General features: G+C 49.1%; 1 protein-coding gene across 6 annotated transcripts in view; it reads right to left on the bottom strand.

Moving 5' to 3' along the window:
* G3BP1 (G3BP stress granule assembly factor 1) overlaps positions 1–24,381 on the bottom strand; it is a 111,442-nt gene that overhangs the window by 55,711 nt on the left and 31,350 nt on the right. For all 6 annotated transcript variants that reach the window (XM_075344328.1, XM_075344325.1, XM_075344327.1 and 3 more), the window contains exons 2-5: positions 17,201–17,314; positions 12,532–12,613; positions 12,282–12,455; positions 10,570–10,660 (exon numbers count right to left, since the gene is read on the bottom strand). In XM_075344328.1, coding sequence (XP_075200443.1) covers positions 10,570–10,660; positions 12,282–12,455; positions 12,532–12,613; positions 17,201–17,314 — 461 coding nt within the window. The remainder of the gene's footprint in view (positions 1–10,569; positions 10,661–12,281; positions 12,456–12,531; positions 12,614–17,200; positions 17,315–24,381) is intronic.

Here is a 24,381-nt window from a genome sequence, read left to right on the forward strand (position 1 = left end):
GAACACCGACACTGCTCAACAGCAGAAGCAAAAAAAAAAAAAAAAAAAAAAAAAAAAAAAAAAAAATTACAGACAGTGCAGGCATAAAGTCCCCTGTAAATAGAATATCTCCCTAAATTTTCAAATTGCTCCCCCTTTTTTTATTTAACAAAAGGGTGGGTGTACACATTTGGTACTATTAAGATCAAAAATCAAAGTCAATTTATCTGATAGGTAAAGAGCATAGCAGGTAAGGGGGAGGAGGGGAGGGGGACAAAGAAAAAAGACAAAAGACACACCAGGATTATATGTTTTACCATATGGTGTAAGGGTATGTGCACACGTTGCTTTTTTTCCGCGCGGAAAAAAACGCACCCTCTGGCAGAGGGGAGAATTGTAAGCAATGCTTTTTGAGAAACAACGCATCGAAAACGCATGCGTTTTTCATGCGTTTTTTTAGGTGCGTTTTTTAAGACTTGTCAGTGATAATAAAGTTGGTTGAACACAGACCTTTGGAAAAAAAAACCTGTGATGTCATTTCCTTCTCCACATTCTGTTTGGATAAATGGGAGGGCTTGGAATGGAAGGAGCACCATTTGAATTTTGGAAAAGTTGAAATAAACTTCGCGCACCAAGCCCCTTAGGTACCTATACGTCAGAAAACCCCCACAAGTGACCCCATTTTGGAATCTGCACCCATCAAGGATTTTATTCAGGAGTATATTAAGCATTTTGAATCCACAGCTACTTCACCCAAAATGTTGCTGTAGCAACAATATTCTCACTTTTAGGCCCGCTTCACACGTCAGTGAAAAACACTGACGTTTTTCACTGGCGTGTAAAACACGCACATGTCCCTCCGTGTGCCGTGAATCACGGCACACGTGGGTTGTCTAAGTGCAATCCGGGCTCCGTTCTCCGTGGCCCGTGATTGCACTTAGAGATTAACTCACCTGCACCCGCTCCCGCTCTCCATGGTGCTGATCGCTCCCGCGGTGCAGCATCCGGCTGGCGCTGACCCCCGCAGCAGCTGCTTCCGGGTCGGCTGTGTCGTGCATCATGAATATGCGCGACAATAATGAGCCGGCACAGAAGGAACAGGGAGGACGGGCTGCAGAGGACATCGCTGGAGCCGGGTGAGTTAAAATGTTTTTTATTTTAAAAGCACGTTTTTTTTCTGGCACGTGTTTCACGGATCACACCACTGCGTGGTCCGTGGGACATCAGTGATGCCAGAAAAAAATGGACATGTCTCCGTGCGGCAATCACGCACACGCGGGTACGCCGCATGGAGACACGTGCAGTGAAAAATCACTGACGTGTGAGCAGACCCATTCATTATAATGGGTCTGCGTATGTCAGTGATCCTGGTACGTTTAAAAAAAAGCACAAACGTCCCAGAATCACTGACGTGTGAAAGAGGCCTAAGGCTATGTGGCCATGATCCAGCGACACGGCGTCTAGTACACAGTGCCAGCCTTCCTGCAGCTGGCCATGCCCACGATTTGGGTTCAGGCTGCTGTGGAGCTCTATGCTACCTGCAGAGAACACTCTCGTCTCCGCAGCATAAATTGACATGCTGAGGCTCGGGAAGCCACGCTACCGGTCAGTTTATGCTGCGGAGAAAAGAAGCACAGTGGGCATGGGATCTCCAAAAATCCTTCCACTGTGCTTCTACTGCACAACGCAGCGTTATGGACGCAGGGAAAACACTCAGCGCCCATAACGCTGCAAACCCTGATTGTGGACACACAGCCTAAAAAGCGTCAATGGATGAATGGATGTCAAATATATATAACGTCCCACCCCCGCCTGCATATTCTAAGCTGGCACCTTTAGTACCTTTCATGTGGCACTAAAGGGTGCCTAGCTTAGTATTTATCCAATAAAAAAAAAAATGGCGTGGGGTCCCCCCTATTTTTGATAGCCAGTCAGGGTAAAGCAGACAGCTGTAGCCTGCAAACCACAGCTGGCAGCTTCATCTTGTCTGGTGATCAATTTGGAGGGCTCCCCATGTTTTTTTTTTTATTTATAAATAAAGAATAAAAAAAAAAATAACGTGGGGTCCCCCCAAATTAGATCACCAGCCAAGGTGAAGCTGACAGCTGGGGTCTGGTATTCTCAGGGTGGGAAGAGCCATGGTTATTGGACTCTTCCCAGCCTAAAAATAGCAGGCCGCAGCCGCCCCAGAAGTGGCGCATCCATTAGATGCGCCAATCCTGGCGCTTCGCCCCAACTCATCCCGCGCCCTGCAGGGCTGTGGAGTCGGAGTCGGAGTCGTGGAGTCGGAGTCGGAGTCGGAGCTCATTTTGGTGGAGTCGGAGTCGGAGTTGGAGTCGGTATAAAATGCACCGACTCCGACTCCTAAAATATATAATAAATTGGGGACAGGAGTGCAATGCAGAATGTGCTGAATATTTTACTAAATAATAACATTTAGTATAATGCTTATATTTAAGTGAAAAATTTATTGTAGTACAGTGTGAACATCAGACATTTAATTGTCTTTATGATACAATAATCAAGATATTTGGATAGAACATAAAATATTTATTGGAATACAACTTTAGAACACAAAAAACTAATAAATTGTAAATATGTAATACACTATGTAATATACAGTAGATTACATATATATCTTGTGTGTGTATATACACTGTATATATATATATATATATATATATATATATATATATAATATATATATACAGTGTATATACACACACAAGATATATATGTAATCTACTGTATATTACATAGTGTATTACATATTTACAATTTATTACAGTTTTTTGTGTTCTAAAGTTGTATCCAATAAATATATTTTATGTTCTATCCAAATATCTTGATTATTGTATCATAACAATTATTAAATGTCTGATGTTCACATACACATATTCATGTACTACAATAAATTTTTCACCTAACTATAAGCAATATATGTAGGAGTCGGAGTCGGAGCCGGAGTCGGAGTCGGAGCCGGAGTCGGAGTCGGTGCAAGAGAATTTGAGGAGTCGGAGTCGGAGTCGAAGGTTTGGCTTACCGACTCCACAGCCCTGGCGCCCTGGTGCGTTGGCTAACGGGGTAATAAATGGGGTTGATACCAGATGTGTAATGTCACCTGGCATCAAGCCCAGCAATTAGTGATGTCACGGCGTCTATCAGACACCTGACATAACTAATTGACAGTAAACAAAAGCAAAAAAAGACAACAAAAAATGTTTTATTAGAAAAAACACTCCCCAAATCATTCCCTTGTTCTCCAATTTAATAAAAAAAAATGGGTCCACAGAAATCCATATGGATGTCCCACGTCGCCTCTGGACCTTCTAGAATATGGGGGCACGTTCAGGAAACGTATCCCCCATTTTCTAGGAGGGCAGACCCTCCATTTGAGGAGAGTGGGTGCAAAAATCTGCACCCACTCTCCCCGGGTCACAGGTGCAGAGTGCCGAGCAGCCAGCACAGCTCACACTGAACACAGTGCTGGCTGTCAGCTGCTCTGCTCATGTGACCGGCCGGCGTCTGCTGTGAAGGAGGAGGGGGCCGCGGGGGATCAGCGCTGCGACCGGACAGGTATGTATGACACCGGGGGGAATAGGGGGTGAACGGGCAGGGCCTGGGGAACAGTTTTCTGTCGCATGTGTTATTGCACATGCGACAGAAATCATAGGAGCAGGGCGGCCGGTGCGCTACTGTGCGCGCGGCCATGTTGGATTTTCGGGAGGGGGGGTCGGGGGTCGGGGCGGGCACTTTGGCGACACCGGGGGCTTTGCCAGGAAGTGAGGTCAACAGGAAGCCTCTTGACCTCACTTCCAGGTAAATGCCTGCGTTCTGGCGTGCCGACAAAGGCCGCGGACCGCAACAAAAAAGCAGGTCCATGCGTTGTGGCTGCGTTCTGACCCCACATCATTGATTTCAATGGGGGAGAGAACGCAGCCACAACGCACAAAAGAAGTGACATGCTGCTTTTCTTTCCGCACCGATTTTTGGCATCCAAAACGCTGCGGAAAGAAACGCAGCATGTGCACTGATTTTTCAGCTTTCCCATACACTTTGCTGGGAAAGCTGAACGCATGCAATTTGCCACTGAAACGCTGCGGTTCAAAACGCAGCGTTTCCGCGGTAAAAAACGCATCGTGTGCACACAGCCTTAGTGGTAAACAAAAACAAAAAAAAAAAATGCATTGTTTTGCAATTACACAACACTTAGTTCCCCCCCCCACCAAAATACAATATGGGGACAGAATGAATGGTGTCATTCACAAGTACAACTCACCCCACAGAAAACAACCCCTCGTATGGTTATATTGAAAAGGGGGGAGAAAAAAAAAAAAAGTTATGGCTCTTGGAAATAAAAATAAAAAGAACTGAAAATTGGGTGGAAGGGGGTTGACCACAGCATTAAAAGGAAAGAAGGGAATTTTGTTACTTACCGTAAATTCCTTTTCTTCTAGCTCCTATTGGGAGACCCAGACGATTGGGGTGTATAGCACTGCCTCCGGAGGCCACACAAAGCATTACACTAAAAAGTGTAAGGCCCCTCCCCTTCTGGCTATACACCCCCAGTGGGATCACTGGCTCACCAGTTTTAGTGCAAAAGCAAGAAGGAGGAAAGCCAATAACTGGTTTAAACAAATTCACTCCGAAGTAACATCGGAGAACTGAAAACCATTCAACATGAACAACATGTGTACCCGAAAAACCACCAAAAATCCCGAAGGACAACAGGGCGGGTGCTGGGTCTCCCAATAGGAGCTAGAAGAAAAGGAATTTACGGTAAGTAACAAAATTCCCTTCTTCTTCGGCGCTCCATTGGGAGACCCAGACGATTGGGACGTCCAAAAGCTGTCCCTGGGTGGGTAAAGAAATACCTCATGTTAGAGCTGCAAAGACAGCCCTCCCCTACGGGGAGGCAACTGCCGCCTGCAGGACTCTTCTACCTAGGCTGGCGTCCGCCGAAGCATAGGTATGCACCTGATAATGTTTGGTGAAAATGTGCAGACTCGACCAGGTAGCTGCCTGGCACACCTGTTGAGCCGTAGCCTGGTGTCGTAATGCCCAGGACGCACCCACGGCTCTGGTAGAATGGGCCTTCAGCCCTGATGGAACCGGAAGCCCAGCAGAACGGTAGGGTTCAAGAATTGGTTCCTTGATCTATCGAGCCAGGGTGGCTTTGGAAGCCTGCGACCCATTGCGCTGACCAGCGACAAGTATAAAGAGTGCATCCGAGCGGCGCAGGGGCGCCGTGCGGGAAAAGTAGATTCTGAGCGCTCTCATCAGATTCCAACAAATGCAAATCCAATTCATATCGATGAACTGGATGAGGACCAAAGGAAGGTAAGGAGATATCCTGACTGAGATGAAAGGGGGATACCACCTTAGGGAGAAAACCCGGAATCAGGCGCAGCACTACCTTGTCTTGGTGAAAAACCAGGAAAGGGGCTTTGGATGACCGCGCTGCTAGCTCGGACACTCTCTGAAGAGATGTGACCGTTACCAAAAAGGCCACTTTCTGTGACAGTCGAGAAAGTGAAAAAAACATCCCTCAGAGGCTCAAAGGGCGGCTCCTGGAGAGCAAATAGTACCCTGTGCAGATCCCATGGGTCTAACGGCCTCTTGTACGGAGGGACAATGTGACCAACCCCCTGCAGGAACGTGCGTACCTGAGGAAGTGGTACTATGCGCTTCTGAAAGAATACAGACGGCGCTGGGACTCGTCCGTTAAGAGAGCCGAGCGACAAACCTTTCCCCAAACCAAATTGCAGGCAGGAAGGAAAAGTAGGCAATGCAAATGTCCAGGGAGACACTCCCTGAGCAGAGCGCTAAGATAAGAATCTCTTCCACGTCTTGTGGCAGATCTTGGCAGACGCCGGCTTCCTAGCCCGTCTCATGGTGGCAATGACGTCTTGAGATAATCCTGAAGACGCTAGGATCTCGGACTCGATGGCCACACAGTCAGGATTAGGGCCGTAGAATTCAGTGGAAAAAACGGCCCTTGGGACAGTAAGCCTGGCCGGTCTGAGTGCGCACGGTTGGCCGACCGTGAGATGCCACAGATCCGGGAACCACGACCTCCTCGGCCAGTCTGGGACGACGAGGATGGCGCGGCGGCAAGCGGAGCTGAGCTTGCGTAGCACTCTGGGCAACAGTGCCAGAGGTAGAACACATAGGGTAGCTGGAACTGCGACCAATCCTGAACTAGGGCGCCTGCCGCCAGAGCACTTTGCTCGTGAGACCGCGCCATGAAAATCGGGACCTTGTTGTTGTGCCGAGACGCCATTAGGTCGACGTCCGGCATCCCCCAGCGGCTACAGATTTCCTGACACCATTCTGGGTGCAGAGGCCATTCCCCTGCGTCCATACCCAGGCGACTGAGGAAGTCTGCTTCCCAATTTCCGACGCCCGGGATGTGAACTGCGGATATGGTGGATGCTCTGTCCCCCACCCATATCAGAATCCGCCGGATTGCCTGGTAGGCTTGGCGATACGTGTTCCGCCTTGGTGGGCGATGTCTGTCACCGCTGTGGAATTGTCCGACTGAATTCGGATCTGTTTTCCTTCCAGCCACTGCTGGAAGGCTTGCAGGGCAAGATACACTGCCCAGATTTCCAGAACATTGATCTGAAGGATGGACTCCTCTGAAGAGAGTCCTTGACCGTCTGAGAAGGGAAACGTTCCTGTCTAGGGACGTCGACTCCCCAACCCATTGGCAAAGCATGTCCCATTGAAGTGGACGCAGATGAAACTGCGCGAAAGTGACTGCCTCTGCATGAGGCGTCTTAAGGGGTGTGACTGGCCTTGAAGGAGAGACTGCACCCCCGTCTGTAGTGAACGCTGCTTGTCCAGCGGAAGCTTCACTATCGCTGAGGGAGTGTGAAACTCCATGCCTAGATATGTCAGCGATTGGGTCGGTGCCCGATGTAACCTTGAAAAGTTGATGATCCACCCGAAACTCTGGAGAGTCTCCAGCGCCACGTTCAGGCTGTGTCGGCATGCCTCTTGAGAGGGTGCCTTGACAAGTGGATCGTCCCAGTAAGGATCACAGAGTGACCCTGAGAGTGCAGGACTGCTCCCACTGCTGCCCTGAACTTGGTGAAAACCCGTAGGGCTGTCGCCAGACCGAAAGGGCAGGGCTACGCACTGAAGATGCTCGTCTTCAATAACGAAAACGTAGCAAACGCTGGTGCTCTGGAGCAATCGGCACGTGGAGATAAGCATCCTGATGTCTATTGATGCTAGGAAATCTCCTTGCGACATTGAGGCAATGACGGAGCGGAGGTTACATCCGGAACCGCCTGGCCTTCACATGCTTGGTGAGCAGTTTTAGGTCCAGAACGGAACGGAAAGAGCCCCCCCCTTTTTTTGGCACCCCAATCAGATTGGAGGAAAAAACCGTGTCTTGTTCCTGAAGAGGAACAGGGATTACCACTTCTTCTGCCTGCAGAAGAGCATCGGCTCGGTGGGGGGAGGGGTGGAAGTTCTGAAGAATCGAGTCGGAGGACGAGAACAGAGCTCTATCCTGTACACGTGAGACAAAATGTCTCTCACCCACCGGCCTGTGACCTGTGGCAGCTAAATGTCGCCAAGCGGGAGATTCTGCCACCAACCGCGGATGCGGAGAGAGAGAGAGAGAGAGAGAGCTGAAAGTCATGAGGAGACCGCCTTGGTAGCGGTTCCTCCTGCTGCCTTCCTTGGGCGTGATTGAGCCCGGCCGGAAACTGAGCCCCTCTGAGCCTTTTGAGTCCTTTTGGACGAGGACAAGTGGGACCTGCCCCAGCCTGGGAAGGACCAACCTCGACTGTCCCTCCAGGACAGCATTACTAGGGTAAGTCGCAATGCAGACATTGCGAGGTTAAGGACACCACCTGCGGCACAGATGTACATGTGCTCAAGACCAGCTGCGCAAGCCCAGCTGAAATAGGATAGAGTGCCCATACGGCTGCGAATGCCGGAGCAACCGACACGCTGATAGCTTCACAGACAGATTTCAACCAGAGGTCCATCTGTCTGTCAATGGCATCTTTAAGTGAAGTCCCATCTCCACTGCAACTATGGATCTAGCCGCAAGCCTGGAGATTGGGGGATCCACCTTTGGACCCTGGGTTTAACGCTTTACCACGTCAGGGGAAAGGGATAACGTGTATCCTTAAAACGTTTGGAGAAAACGCTTATCTGGTAAGCGTGGTGTTTCTGCACTGCTTCTCTGAAGTCAGCGTGGCCAGAAAAATACGCAATATACGCATGAGTACTGAAAAAGGATTTCTCCTGCTGTGAAGCTGACTCCTCCACTGGAGGAGCTGAGGGAGAAATATCCAACATTCCATTGATGGACGCTATAAGATCATTCACTATGGCGTCACCATCCGGTGTATCCGGATTGAGAGCGGTGTCAGGACCAAAGCCCTGATCAGCTACGTCTGCGTCATCATACAGAGAGTCCTTGCTGGGACCTTGACCAGTGAGGAAGCCGAGTGCCGCACCCAGCGAGCTAGCTTAGGCTGTCTGGGACTGCCGTCCGTGTCAGAGCCTTCACCCTGGAATGCCTTCCAAATGAGGGTGGCCAGGGAGCATTAATCAAGATTGCCCATGGCCTGTCTGGACTGCAAAGTCCTATCCCGTGACAATCTATCAGCCGAAACTGCAACTCCGTCCCTGTCCCTGGACAGGGTTCACAGATGGTTCCTTTGGCCACCTCTAGTAGAGACCCCGGCTGACCAATTGCCACAGGGGCGCTTGCACACAATGGGGGTCATGCCGGTGGAGCAGTATCACATGCAGGAAAAACAGCATAGGAAGCCTAGTTGCTTATTTGCTGCTGTATTCAAGCCATCTATGCAATGTATGGCATACAAGCATAAACACTTCAGCACATGCAATACAAGCAGCATAGAAAGCCTGTGCCTTGGCACCCTTGCTTTTTTGCTGCTGTTGTCCAGCCATCTAGGAGAATATAGCCCAGAGTAGCGACCGTACAGTGCAATGTATAGCATACAAGCATAAGTACAAATGAACACTTGAACCCCTGCAATACAAGCAGCCTATAAAGCCTGTGCCTTGGCACCCTTGCTTTTTTGCTGCTGTTGTCCAGCCATCTAGGAGAATATAGCCCAGAGTAGCGACCGTACAGTGCAATGTATAGCATACAAGCATAAGTACAAATGAACACTTCAGCACATGCAAAACAAGCAGCCTAGAAAACCTGTGCCTTAGCACCCTTGCTTTTTTGCTGCTGTTATCTCGCCATCTAGGAGGGCATATAGCCAAAGATAGCGACCTACAGTGCAGTGTATTGAAATGCATACAAGCATAAAATACAAATGGACACTTCGGTATTTAGTGGGGTCAGCACTTCAGGTGCTGCTTACCGCCCGCCTATAACGCGGGTGTGTGGTCGCCAGAGCCCTGTGTTGGTTGCCCAGAGCATGTCTCCGTTCCCCAGCTTGGACTGCGTGCAGGAATGGCTGCCGGCGTCCTTCTCCAGCTCGTGTGACGAGGGGCGGGCCGTGGGCGTGCCCCAGCCCAGAGCGGGAAACTGGCGTCCCACTGTGTCCAGTGAAGGGGGCTGGAGAATGCAAAGCAGACTCCAGCCCTCGGCGCTGACTGTCTGTACAGCGTCCCGCCTCTCCCCTGACTGGCAGGGCTGGAGGCGGGAACGAAACGAAAACTAGGCCGCAAAGCCGGGGGCTCGAGTAATAAGCGCGGCCGTCCATGTGCACGGCCAGCGCGGAAGTCCCCGGCGCACCACAAGTCCCAGCCGCGCCACAATGTAAAAAACACCCAGCAGCGGCCGGCGCGGCAGTTCCCAATACATAAATTCACTCAGCGAAGCTGCAGTGAATAATAGCACGAGCGCTCCGCGCTGTTACCCCCGGCGCACTAACACTCCCAGCAATGCTGGTGTGTGTGTGCGCGCTTGCCCGGGGACACAGAGTACCTTAATGTAGCAGGGCCTGTCCCTGACGATACTCAGCTCCATATCCAGCAGGTTCTCTGGGTCTGTGGATGGAGCCCGGTCTCAGTGCCTGGAGACCTGTAAGATCCCACTTCACCCAGAGCCCTGAGGGGGGATGGGGAAGGAAAACAGCATGTGGGCTCCAGCCTCCGTACCCGCAATGGGTACCTCAACCTTAACAAACACCCGACAAAAGTGGGGTGAGAAGGGAGCATGCTGGGGACCCCATATGGGCCCACTTTTCTTCCATCCGACATAGTCAGCAGCTGCTGCTGACTAAACAGTGGAGCTATGCGTGGATGTCTGACCTCCTTCGCACAAAGCAGAAAACTGGTGAGCCAGTGATCCCACTGGGGGTGTATAGCCAGAAGGGGAGGGGCCTTACACTTTTTAGTGTAATGCTTTGTGTGGCCTCCGGAGGCAGTGCTATACACCCCAATCGTCTGGGTCTCCCAATGGAGCGCCGAAGAAAAAAAAAGGTGTTTTTTTTTGAGGGGGGGGGGGGGGTTAGTAAGAGACACACACAGACACACACAGACACACACAGACACACACAGACACACACAGAGAATAGTAAGTCTCCACCTCGCTGTGAAGGTGCGGCATTGCGGGGGTCACATGCAGGGTATACATACCTTCAGGGGGTTCTGTGTCAGAGTCACCAAAAACTTCATCTTGGTAACGGAATATGTCGTTATGGACATAAAACTTATTTGCCACAGAGCCCTTAAAATAAAAAATATTAATTAATAGTCATGTCATTCTTAGTAGAAATACAAGATTGTTTAGATACTGTATGTAAGGAGTTGTCCGCTGCCTTACAAATCCCTTTCATGTGAGCGGCCATAGATAAGCACACTAATACTTTGCTTTCTCAAATCCTTCTGTAACCCGAGCTGCTCTTCTAGTCATGTGACCGCAGACTGATAATCATCAGGCTTCCCCCGAAAGTCATCAGTCACCTAATCTGGGGTCTGGATAGTGACGGGTGGGCAGAGCTCACACTGCTCCTGTGCACGCTGCAGCAAACACTGCTCTCTCGCTTATCTACCGTATTTTCCAGCGTACAAGACTGGGCATATATGATTACCCCAACTTTTCCAGTTTAAATTTAGAGTTTGAGATATGCCATATACACTTGAGTATAAGCAGAGGCCGGCCTAGGGTGGGAAATGCAGCAACTACTAGAAAATGTCAAAAATAAAAATAGATCCCAATAAAATGTAATGTGCCCATTGTTTAGTAATGTGCCCATTGTTTAGTAATGTGCCCATTGTTTAGTAATGTGCCCATTGTTTAGTAATGTGCCCTACAGTAATGTGCCCATTGTTTAGTAATGTCCCCTACAGTAATGTGCCCATTATTTAGTAATGTCCCCTGCAGTAATGGGCCCATTGTTTAGTAATGTCTCCTGCAGTAATGGGCCCATTGTTTAGTATTGCCTTCCTACTGGCCCCCTTCTTGTCCCCTATTATGCAGTTTATATACAAATTATTCTCACCTGTCCTCTGTTCCCGCGGTGCCCTCAGCTGCCTCGTGCAGACCACAGGCACAAAGACCCCTCCATGATCGCATCTAATACATAGGGCCGCCGCTGCTGTCAGCACTTGACTGCAATTGACGGTTTTGTGCCGCCAACATAAAGCATTCAACTGCAGTAAAGCGATGACGATAGACAGCAGCCCTGTGCAACAGTCACAATCACGGAGGGGTCTATGTGCCTGAGAGGCAGAGAAGGCGGTAATAGGATACAAGGACGAGCCAGAGGGATGCGCTACCGCTCTGATAGTCTTGGAGACCGGGAGGGCTAATTATACGCCCTATAAGACGACCCCCGACTTTTGAAAAGATTTTCAGGGTTAAGAAGTAGTCTTATACACCAGAAAATACAGTATATGTAACCTCTATACCCTGTGTAAGGACTATATAACCTGCTGTATTCTCTCTCTCCCCAGCCATCCGTCAGTGAGTGAGGAATAGGATATAATCTTTGTCAGAGCTGTGGTTCTGGTGCTTTGTGCAGCACTGCTATGTACTGGATCATCCAGTACAGGAGATGGTGCTGGGCCTGTGTGACATTGAGGGGCTGTAGGCAGAGTTACATGTCTGTGCTCACTGCTGGCGTGTAGTGCAGGACAAGGGATTACGTGAAATATAGTAACAGTATTGTATGGTACCGCGTTTCATTCACAGTATATGGCACTGACTTAAGATGGTGGAGTACTGCACTATCAGTTTTATAGAATTTCAATATAGCAGTTGACCGGGGCACTGAGGACCCTCTTATCAGTGGGGATCCCAAAGGAAAAGAACTAAAAGGGGCCATCCTACAGAATCTAGGACCTACCTCTGGAGCCAAAACGAAGGTCTGCATGAAGCGCCGCATGGGTTGCCTGTTGTTGGAAAGCTCACCCATCACTTGTACCACAACCCCGTCATTCAGGGTGGCATGGGCATCAACGTGCCGGATTTTTGTTCGGCAATCCTTGAAGTTCAAGGACATTACTTTCTTGTGGATATCCTACAGGAGAAGGCACACGTTAGCTGGCAGGTCACGAGAGAGTAGAAAGTGTGTAACACGCAGAGTGAAGGCTTACAGTTTGCCCGTATACAGCATCTACTGGTTTTCCATTGCCGTCTAAGCCACCGTGAACGTAGGAAGAACTTTTGCCGTAGAACCTAGGAGAAAACCAAACATGGAAAACTAGGAGATACAACATGCAAATCACTACGATTCAGGCCAGAGAGCAAAGTAATGGACATACAATTTTTATTTATTTTTTTAATCACAACACAGTCCCATGTATATTATTACACCTGGGGCTTCTGCACACAAGCAAATTATAGTACTTAAAACGGAACCTGTCACCACTTTTTTAGTGTATAAGCTGCGGCCACTACCACCAGGCTCTTATATACGGCATTCTAACATGCTTTATATAAGAGCCCAGCCCGGGGGTATAACATAAAATATACTTTAGAATACTCACCTAAACAGTCGCTGCAGTGGATGTGGCTCAAATGGGCGTGTTCATCCTCCGGGCCCGGCGCGTCTTTCGGCAATCTTCTGAAGCCGCGGTGCATGACGTGCCTGCGTCACACACACTCGCCGGTCCTGCGCATGCGCACTACAATACTTTGATCTGCCCTGCTCAGGACCTGAATGCCGGCGAGTGTGGATGACGTTGGATGCGTCATGCACCGGGGCTACAGAAGGACGACAGAGGCGGCGGCAAAGATGGCCGAAAGCACCGGAGGACGAAGACGCCCATTTGACCCACATCCAACGCAGCAACCGGTTTAGGTGCGTATTATAAAGTGTTTTTTAGATTTTACACAGAGGCCTGGGCTCTTCTATACAGCATGTTAGAATGCTGTATATAAGAGCCCACTGGTGGTGGCCGCAGCTTATAGGCCAAAAAAGTGGCGACAGGTTCCCTTTAAATTTGGCAGTGGATACCCAGTATAAGCCCTCAAAGGAGGAACACTTCCCTTTGCTGTTTAAGATCGCTTTCACACTGTTCTGATCCCAGTTCAATGGTCCCATCAAGGCTTTCCTCTGAAAGCCCCTCAAAACAGGTTTTGGACATCTGTGCAGATGGGGCCCACCGACTATAGTGGTGCAGATTGAGTCACCATGCGCTCTATCGTGCACCATTATCAGTATACGTGTATTGGAGGCGGATACCCAGATGCAGTAGACTATGTCTGGGTGTTCATCTGCAGTAAGTATATACTCCCCGAATGGTCATCAGAATGCAGTGTGAAAGCGGCCTAACCCAGCACTTCACTAGATACAGCCCCCTGCGCTTTAGAGTGCACCAAATACAGCACAACACAAGAGAAGATAAGTGCAAGATGCTGCAGACAGAACAGAAGAGGCGGACAACTGGTCATCGGAATAAAGTAGGCTTCCGCCACAGATCTGAAGACCTACCACAATACATATGTGGCTTTACACAGGACTGCAGGGAAACCTATTACTGACAAACTGAGTAAGAAAAACCAGTGCAGCTACATCTGGGCACACTAAGCTATATAGCCCCTACTTGAAGGAGGGGAGAGAGAGAAGAAAGAAAGAAAGAAAGAAAGAAAGAAAGAAAGAAAGAAAGAAAGAAAGAAAGAAAGAAAGAAAGAAAGAAAGAAAGAAAGAAAGAAAGAAAGAAAGAAAGAAAGAAAGAAAGAAAGAAAGAAAGAAAGAAAGAAAGAAAGAAAGAAAGAAAGAAAGAAAGAAAGAAAGAAAGAAAGAAAGAAAGAAAGAAAGACACTTTCACTATATAGCCTGTGACTTTACATAGAACTGCAGCAGAAGCTCTGATTTTACATGATTAAGTGTTTTTCTGTAGAGCGAAGATAAAGCAGGGTTGAGTTTATGCTGCAGCCCAAGAAAAAGCCCCATATAGTAAAATAATAGTGAGCACAGATGCTGTAGTGCTGGGTTTGTCAACCATTTACTGTGGCTGGGGGATTCTGCAGTCCTATGTAGAGCCATATAAAGCACAAATGGTATAGTGATGTAGCAGAGCTAAACCAGGACGACACAACACAATGACCATATCATGCTTCATCAGCCGTTATCAATAGGACTACAGGTGATTTATCATACTTCAGCTGTAGAATTTAATGTCAAGCTCAGCTCTGCTACATCGCTACAAACAATCTCCATGACTACTTTACTCTTAAAAAGGGAATCTGTCGCAAGGTTTTTGCCACCTAATCTAAGAGCAGCATAATGTAGAGGCAGACATCCTGATTCCAGCACTATGTCACTTACGAGGCTAAGTAGTGTAGTTTTGATAAAATCACAGTTTAATCAGCAGTAGATAATCATTACAGGACTACTTGGCCTGCTGCAGGTAGTCCAGCGCATTCATGAGCTCTGTATAACTGCAGATAAAACAGTAAGTTAATCAAAATGACAGCAAACAGCTCAGTAAGTGACACATTGCTGGAATCAGGATCTTCGTCTCTACATTATGCTCTCAGATGGGGGAGGGGGAGCAAAAACCTGGTGATAAATTCCCTTAAAGCCCCTCCCCCCCCCCCATACACATTGGATAAAGCTCAAACAAGAAATTATTATGGCAGGATCAGCCCACCATGTAATGTGTATAGTGGGATGGGGGTAATCCTGACTCTTCCTTGGATATAAGGACAAGGTGTGTTGAATTTCAACGGCTGCTCGTTTTGATCGTGCAGTAGACAGCCATTTAATGTTTATGGATAGCCACCGTATTTTCCAGGTTATAAGATAAGAGACACCCCAAAAAATAAAATATATCTATAATTGCCTTAGTCTGTCTGTCTGTCTCCAAAATTGTGTCCTTACGGTGACAAACAGCGGATTGGCCGCTGGGCTCGCCATGGCCCCGCCCCCCGCACAGATTGGCCGCTCGCCGTGCCTCGGCTCCGCCCCCCGCACGGATTGGCCTCTCGCCCCGGCCCCCTGCACGCATTGGCAACTCGGCCACACCCCGCCCCCCTCACGCATTGCACGCTCGCTCTGGCCCCGCCCCGGCACGCATTCCCCGAACCGACTCCCAAGTGAGTGCTGTACCCCCGGGAGCCCACATCAGCGTACGCCGGCAACCCAGCATTGCTGGGGTTGCCGGCGTACGCTGGTGTGGGCTCCCGTGCGAGCGGGGGGCGGGGTACGCTGGTAACCATGGAACACATCGAGTAATATTGCAGCATGGTTACCAGCGTACACCGGCTCCCAGGTGAGCGCATCAAGGTCCTGCAGCGGCGGAACACACACACACACACACACACATCAGATCACACACACCTCACACACACACACACACACACACACATCAGATCGCACACACCACACACACACATCAGATCGCATCCACACACTCACAACTTCCAGTGATATCGCTTGCTTCTCGGCGGCGATACTGTGCGTGCAGTGACCTTCCAGGACCTGCCAGAAGATCACATGGCCGGAAGCATGTAGTATCTCCGGATGTTGTGACAGTGAGCGCGTATGTGCGATATCGTTAATGTTGTGTGTGCGTGTATGCGATCGGGTGTGTGCGTGTATGGGGAATGGAGCACGAAGGGGAGTGCGCAGCATGGGGGATGGGGAGTGCGCAGCATGGGGGATGGAGCACGATGGGGAGTGCGCAGCATGGGGGGGATGGAGCATGATGGGGAGTGCGCAGCATGGGGGGGATGGAGCACGATGGGGGGTGCACACCTCCCCCCAAAACAAACACACACACACACACAGGGAACCACAAACACCGCCCTACACAGACACACACACACACACACACACACACACACAAACACCGCGGCACACACAAATATACGCACATGCCGCACAACACACACACTGCACAAAACATATCTCCCATCAAAACACACACACACCCCACACCAACCGCACAACACACACAAACAACGCTACAGACACAGCGCTCCACACACAACACACACAACACCGCTCTCACCCCCCGCCACACCCAGAACATGTACAGCCCCTACACAAACACTTGGTAACTACACACAACAACATATATATATATATATATATATATATATATATATATATATATATATATATATATATATATATATATATATATATATATATATATATATATATATATATATATATATATATATATATATATATATATATATATATTAGTGTAACAAAAATCATACATTAACTACACAATACGTAAATTCTAGAATACCCGATGCGTAGAATCGGGCCACCTTCTAGTATATTATACATATTATTATACATATTATTATACATATTATACATATTATAATACATACACACATATATATATATATATATATATATATATATATATATATATATATATATATATATATATATGTGTGTATGTATTATAATATGTATAATATGTATAATAATATGTATAATATACTAGAAGGTGGCCCGATTCTACGCATCGGGTATTCTAGAATTTACGTATTGTGTAGTTAATGTATGATTTTTGTTACACACACACATATACACATATACACATATACACATATACACATATACATATATATACATATATATACATATATATACACATATAAATATACATACACACACTCATACAAGGAGCAACAAATCTAGATCATGTGAAGCCACACATACTCCTTGGTTACAAAAAATACTGAAAAACGTTAGGTGGGACAATTTTACCCTAAGGCGTGCATCAACTACATCCCATCCAATTATCAGATGTGTGAAGTATAGGGGTGTGTGTACTGGCGCACAAGTCCTACCTATGCAGAAAGTCTGGTGCCTGGTTCAGCAGGGTGTAATACTGCCTCACAAACTCCCGCCCGACAAGCAGGGGACTTGGCTTCTCCATCACCATTTCTTTGGTCAACTGAAATCTGAAAAAGAAAGAAGAAGATTGGCCAAAGTTTCCAATTTGCAACTTGGGTCACGTTACAGAAGAGCAAATCGATTTGTGCAGCTTTCCTCCGTCCTGTCCGGTCCTCCATGACAGTGGAGCGCAGAGGTGAAGACCGGACTGAAGGCTGGAGCAGGTGCCCGTGGTGCAGACTCCGGGCTATGTGGTGTTCATTGAATACATGTTTTTTGGCTTATAGAGGGGGTCCCAATACAATCAGATTTCAGCCCAATTCAGTAGAAGAATGAAGCTTTAATAAAAAGCCTTTAGAGGACCTTTATTTTTTGGTTTCTTTGATATTGGTGCAGCTAGGTACTCGCAGACGATGCATCCGGATGACCCTCCATGTACACCATTTATGATCACAACTTCAGTAAGGAAGACTGATAAATCACCAATGCATCACCAGCCGCCCGTGACCTGGAAAATCTCAACCCACAATTTCTCAAGAGTTTTAGTCTGAATCCAAAGCATCTTCTAGATACAGAAAGGACAATAAAAGGGACACAAGCGGAGGAATAAGTCACTATGGAGGACAGGAGCGGCTGCTGCTCCCGCGGCCCTCACCATCTGCTCGCCCCCCCCCGGGGAGCTGGCACCGTTTGACTCCGCGCAGGCCCCTGTGCACAGGATTCACAAGGTGACATTCCTCTACTTGGTGTGCCCGCACCTTACACACCCAGCGACCACAGCAGCCGCTAAGCAACGACCTAGCAAACAACGCTGAGAAGGTGAATAGTCCAGCAACACAGGGAAACACCTACACAACCGGCAACCCATGGCCAAAATAATACAAAGGGATCACGTTACATCAGATGGAAGCACAGGGATTCTGTAATACAGAAGGGACCAGACATTAAAATATATAGTGAAACACGGCTTTCTGCGCCCCTCCATAGAAAGACATAACAGGGGCAGCAAAGGAAACGTCAGGCCCTGTCCCTCCACAACAAGCAGCACTGATCTACGGCTAATCGCAGACGGTGCTGCCAGAATAGAGGCGGTCACTACAGCACCAGGATGGGGGCAATTTAAAGGGAACCTGTCACCATTTTTTTCCCTATTAAACCAAGTCTCCCCTTCTGCAGCTCCTGGGCTGCATTCTAGGAAGGTGCACCTTGTTGCTGGCCCCCTTAAAGAACTTTATAAAATCCCACCTTTTCCTATGCAAATGAGTTTGGTTGGCCAGATGGACGGGCTTTAATTCGGCTCCTGTCTCCCCTCCTGCCGCTGTTTGCTGTCCCCCAGTCATGATTTACATGGATGATGCCGCCCCACGCTGCTGGAGTCGCATTTTGCTGTGCTGAGCATAACGTTTCCCTTGCGCCGGTCATGTAGTTGTGCAGGCGACAGATTATGGGCGGCGCGGTGTATGACCTAACCAGCGTCATCCTCGTACCCACCCATAATCTCGCGCCTGCGCAACTACATCACCAGCGCTCGCGCGAGGGAAAGGTTATGCTCAGCACAGCAAAATGCACCTCCGCGAGACTCCAGCAGCAGGGCTGTGGAGTCGGAATCGTGGAGTCACAGCTCATTTTGGTGGAGTCGGTATAAAATGCACCGACTCAGACTCATAAAATATATAATTCATTGGGGACAGTAGTGCAATGCAGAATGTGCTGAATATTTTACTAAATAATAAATATAAGCATTATACTAAATGTTAAGTGAAGCATTTATTGTAGTACAATGTGAACATCAGACATTTAATCATTTTTATGATACAATAATCAAGATATTTAGATAGAACATAAAATATATTTATTGGAATACAACTTTAGAACCCAAAAAACTAATAAATTGTAAATATGTAATACAATAATATATGTCTTTGTGTGTAATGAAGGGAATTTTGTTTACTTACCGTAAATTCCTTTTCTTCTAGCTCCTATTGGGAGACCCAGACAATTGGGTGTATAGCTTCTGCCTCCGGAGGCCACACAAAGTATTACACTTAAAAAAGTGTAACCCCTCCCCTCTGCCTATACACCCCCCCGTGGATCACGGGCTCCTCAGTTTTGGTGCAAAAGCAGGAAGGAGAAAACTTATAAATTGGTCTAGGGTAAATTCAATCCGAAGGATGTTCGGAGAACTGAAACCATAAACCAAAAGAACAAATCAACATGAACAACATGTGTACACAAAAAAACAACAGCCCGAAGGGAACAGGGGCGGGTGCTGGGTCTCCCAATAGGAGCTAGAAGAAAAGGAATTTACGGTAAGTAAACAAAATTCCCTTCTTCTTTGTCGCTCCATTGGGAGACCCAGACAATTGGGACGTCCAAGAGCAGTCCCTGGGTGGGTAAAAGAATACCTCAATAAAAGGAGCCGAAAAACGGCCCCCTCTTACAGGTGGGCAACCGCCGCCTGAAGGACTCGCCTACCTAGACTGGCGTCTGCCAAAGCATAGGTATGCACTTGATAGTGTTTCGTGAAAGTGTGCAGGCTAGACCAGGTAGCCGCCTGACACACCTGCTGAGCCGTAGCCCGGTGCCGCAATGCCCAGGACGCACCCACGGTTCTGGTAGAATGGGCTTTCAGCCCTGAAGGAAGCGGAAGCCCAGAAGAACGGTAAGCTTCAAGAATTGGTTCCTTGATCCACCTAGCCAAGGTTGACTTGGAAGCCTGCGAGCCCTTACGCTGGCCAGCGACAAGGACAAAGAGCGCATCTGAACGACACAGGGGCGCCGTGCGAGACACGTAGAGCCGGAGTGCTCTCACAAGATCCAAAGAGTGCAAATCCCTTTCACACTGGTGAATTGGATTAGGGCAAAAGGAAGGTAAGGAGATGAAGGGAATTTTGTTACTTACCGTAAATTCCTTTTCTTCTAGCTCCTATTGGGAGACCCAGACGATTGGGTGTATAGCACTGCCTCCGGAGGCCACACAAAGCAATTACACTAAAAAGTGTAAGGCCCCTCCCCTTCTGGCTATACACCCCCCGTGGGATCACGGGCTGCTCAGTTTTAGTGCTAAAGCAAGAAGGAGGAAAGCCAATAACTGGTTTAAACAAATTCACTCCGAAGTAACATCGGAGAACTGAAAACCGTTCAACATGAACAACATGTGTACCCGAAAAAAACCAACAATCCCGAAGGACAACAGGGCGGGTGCTGGGTCTCCCAATAGGAGCTAGAAGAAAAGGAATTTACGGTAAGTAACAAAATTCCCTTCTTCTTCGGCGCTCCATTGGGAGACCCAGACGATTGGGACGTCCAAAAGCAGTCCCTGGGTGGGTAAAGAAATACCTCATGTTAGAGCTGCAAAGACAGCCTTCCCCTACGGGGAGGTAACTGCCGCCTGCAGGACTCTTCTACCTAGGCTGGCGTCCGCCGAAGCATAGGTATGCACCTGATAATGTTTGGTGAAAGTGTGCAGACTCGACCAGGTAGCTGCCTGGCACACCTGTTGAGCCGTAGCCTGGTGTCGTAATGCCCAGGACGCACCCACGGCTCTGGTAGAGTGGGCCTTCAGCCCTGATGGAACCGGAAGCCCAGCAGAACGGTAGGCTTCAAGAATTGGTTCTTTGATCCATCGAGCCAGGGTGGCTTTGGAAGCCTGCGACCCTTTGCGCTTACCAGCGACAAGGACAAAGAGTGCATCCGAGCGGCGCAGGGGCGCCGTGCGGGAAATGTAGATTCTGAGTGCTCTCACCAGATCTAACAAATGTAAATCCTTTTCATACCGAAGAACTGGATGAGGACAAAAGGAAGGCAAGGAGATATCCTGATTAAGATGAAAAGAGGATACCACCTTAGGGAGAAACTCCTGAATGGGGCGCAGCACTACCTTGTCCTGGTGGAACACCAGGAAGGGAGCCTTGGATGACAGCGCTGCTAGCTCAGACACTCTCCGAAGAGACGTGACCGCCACTAGAAAGGCCACTTTCTGTGAGAGACGAGAAAGTGAAACATCCCTCAGAGGCTCGAAGGGCGGCTTCTGGAGAGCAACTAGTACCCTGTTTAGATCCCATGGATCTAACGGCCGCCTGTACGGAGGGACGATATGACAAACCCCCTGCAGGAACGTGCGCACCTGAGAAAGTCGTGCTAGACGCTTCTGAAAAAACACGGATAGTGCCGAGACTTGCCCTTTAAGGGAGCCGAGCGACAAGCCCTTTTCCAACCCAGATTGCAGGAAGGAAAGAAAAGTAGGTAACGCGAATGGCCAGGGGGATACTCCTTGTGCAGAGCACCAGGATAAGAAAATCCTCCACGTTCTGTGGTAGATCTTAGCAGAAGTGGACTTCCTAGCCTGTCTCATGGTGGCAACGACTCCTTGGGATAATCCTGAAGACGCTAGGATCCAGGACTCAATGGCCACACAGTCAGGTTCAGGGCCGCAGAATTCCGATGGAAAAACGGCCCTTGGGACAGTAAGTCTGGTCGGTCTGGTAGTGTCCACGGTTGGCCGACCGTGAGATGCCACAGATCCGGGTACCACGACCTCCTCGGCCAGTCTGGGGCGACGAGTATGACGCGGCTGCAATCGGATCTGATCTTGCGTAGCACTCTGGGCAAGAGTGCCAGAGGTGGGAACACATACGGGAGCCGGAACTGCGACCAATCTTGCACTAAGGCGTCTGCCGCCAGAGCTCTTTGATCGCGAGACCGCGCCATGAACGTCGGGACCTTGTTGTTGTGCCGCGACGCCATTAGGTCGACGTCCGGCACCCCCCAGCGGCGACAGATTTCCTGAAACACGTTCGGGTGAAGGGACCATTCCCCTGCGTCCATACCCTGGCGACTGAGGAAGTCTGCTTCCCAGTTTTCTACGCCCGGGATGTGAACCGCTGATATGGTGGATGCTCTGTCCTCCACCCACAGCAGAATCCGCCGGACTTCCTGGAAAGCTTGCCGACTGCGTGTCCCTCCTTGGTGGTTGATGTATGCCACCGCTGTGGAGTTGTCCGACTGAATTCGGATCTGCTTTCCTTCCAGCCACTGCTGGAAGGCTAGTAGGGCAAGATACACTGCCCTGATTTCCAGAACATTGATCTGAAGGGTGGACTCCTGCTGAGTCCACGTCCCTTGAGCCCTGTGGTGGAGAAAAACTGCTCCCCACCCTGACAGACTCGCGTCTGTCGTGACTACTGCCCAGGATGGGGGTAGGAATGATCTTCCCTGTGATAATGAGGTGGGAAGAAGCCACCACTAAAGAGAGTCCTTGGCCGTCTGGGAAAGGGAGACTTTCCTGTCCAGGGAAGTTGACTCCCCGTCCCATTGGCGGAGAATGTCCCATTGAAGTGGGCGCAGATGAAACTGCGCAAACGGGACTGCCTCTATTGCTGCCACCATCTTCCCTAGGAAGTGCATGAGGCGCCTTAAGGAGTGCGACTGACCATGAAGGAGAGACTGTACCCCTGTCTGTAGTGACCGCTGCTTGTCCAGCGGAAGCTTCACTATCGCTGAGAGAGTATGAAACTCCATGCCAAGATACGTTAGTGATTGAGTCGGTGACAGATTTGACTTTGAAAAGTTGATGATCCACCCGAAAGACTGGAGTCTCCAGCGCAACATTCAGGCTGTGTTGGCATGCCTCTTGAGAGGGTGCTTTGACAAGTAGATCGTCCAAGTAAGGGATCACCGAGTGTCCCTGGGAGTGCAAGACTGCTACCACTGCCGCCATGACCTTGGTGAAAACCCGTGGGGCTGTCGCCAGACCAAATGGCAGAGCTACGAACTGGAGATGTTCGTCTCTTATCACAAAACGTAGAAAACGTTGGTGCTCTGGAGCAATCGGCACGTGGAGATAAGCATCTTTGATGTCTATTGATGCAAGGAAATCTCCTTGAGACATTGAGGCAATGACGGAGCGGAGGGATTCCATCCGGAACCGCCTGGCGTTCACATGCTTGTTGAGCAGCTTTAGGTCCAGAACAGGACGGAACGAGCCGTCCTTTTTTGGAACCACGAAGAGATTGGAGTAAAAACCTTGCCCTTGTTCCTGAAGAGGAACAGGGATCACCACTCCTTCTGCTCTTAGTGAGCCCACCGCCTGCAGAAGAGCATCTGCTCGGTCGGGATGTGGGGAAGTTCTGAAGAACCGAGGCGGAGGACGAGAACTGAACTCTATCCTGTACCCGTGAGACAAAATGTCTGTTACCCACCGGTCCTTGACCTGTGGCAGCCAAATGTCGCAAAAGCGGGAGAGCCTGCCACCGACCGAGGATGCGGAGGGAGGAGGCCGAAAGTCATGAGGCAGCCGCCTTGGAAGCGGTTCCTCCGGTTGCTTTCTTGGGGCGTGAGTGAGCCCGCCAGGAATCTGAGCCCCTTTGCTCCTTCTGAGTCCCTTTGGACGAGGAGAATTGGGCCTTCCCGGAGCCTCGAAAGGACCGAAACCTCGACTGCCACCTCCTTTGTTGAGGTTTGCTTGATCTGGGCTGGGGTAAGGAGGAGTCTTTACCCTTGGACTGTTTAATGATTTCAGCCAATTGCTCACCAAACAGTCTGTCTACAGATAGTGGCAAGCTGGTTAAACATTTTTTGGAAGCAGAATCCGCTTTCCATTCTTTTAACCACAAGGCTCTGCGCAAAACCACCGAGTTGGCAGACGCCATTGAGGTACGGCTCGTAGAGTCCAGGACAGCGTTGATAGCATAGGTCGCAAACGCAGACATTTGCGAAGTTAAGGACTCCACTTGCGGCACTGCTGGACGTATGATAGAGTCCACCTGTGCCAGACCAGCTGAAATAGCTTGGAGTGCCCACACGGCCGCGAATGCTGGAGCAAACGACGCGCCGATAGCTTCATAGACAGATTTCAACCAAAGGTCCATCTGTCTGTCATTGGCATCTTTAAGAGAAGCCCCATCCTCCACTGCAACTATGGATCTAGCCGCAAGCCTGGAGATTGGGGGATCCACCTTTGGACACTGGGTCCAGCGTTTGACCACGTCAGGGGGAAAGGGATAACGTGTATCCTTAAGACGTTTGGAGAAACGCTTGTCTGGATAAGCATGGTGTTTCTGGACTGATTCTCTGAAGTCAGCGTGGTCCAGAAGAAGGGAATTTTGTTTACTTACCGTAAATTCCTTTTCTTCTA

This window comes from Anomaloglossus baeobatrachus, chromosome 4, assembly GCF_048569485.1.
Source record: "Anomaloglossus baeobatrachus isolate aAnoBae1 chromosome 4, aAnoBae1.hap1, whole genome shotgun sequence".
NCBI classification, from domain to species: domain Eukaryota; kingdom Metazoa; phylum Chordata; class Amphibia; order Anura; family Aromobatidae; genus Anomaloglossus; species Anomaloglossus baeobatrachus.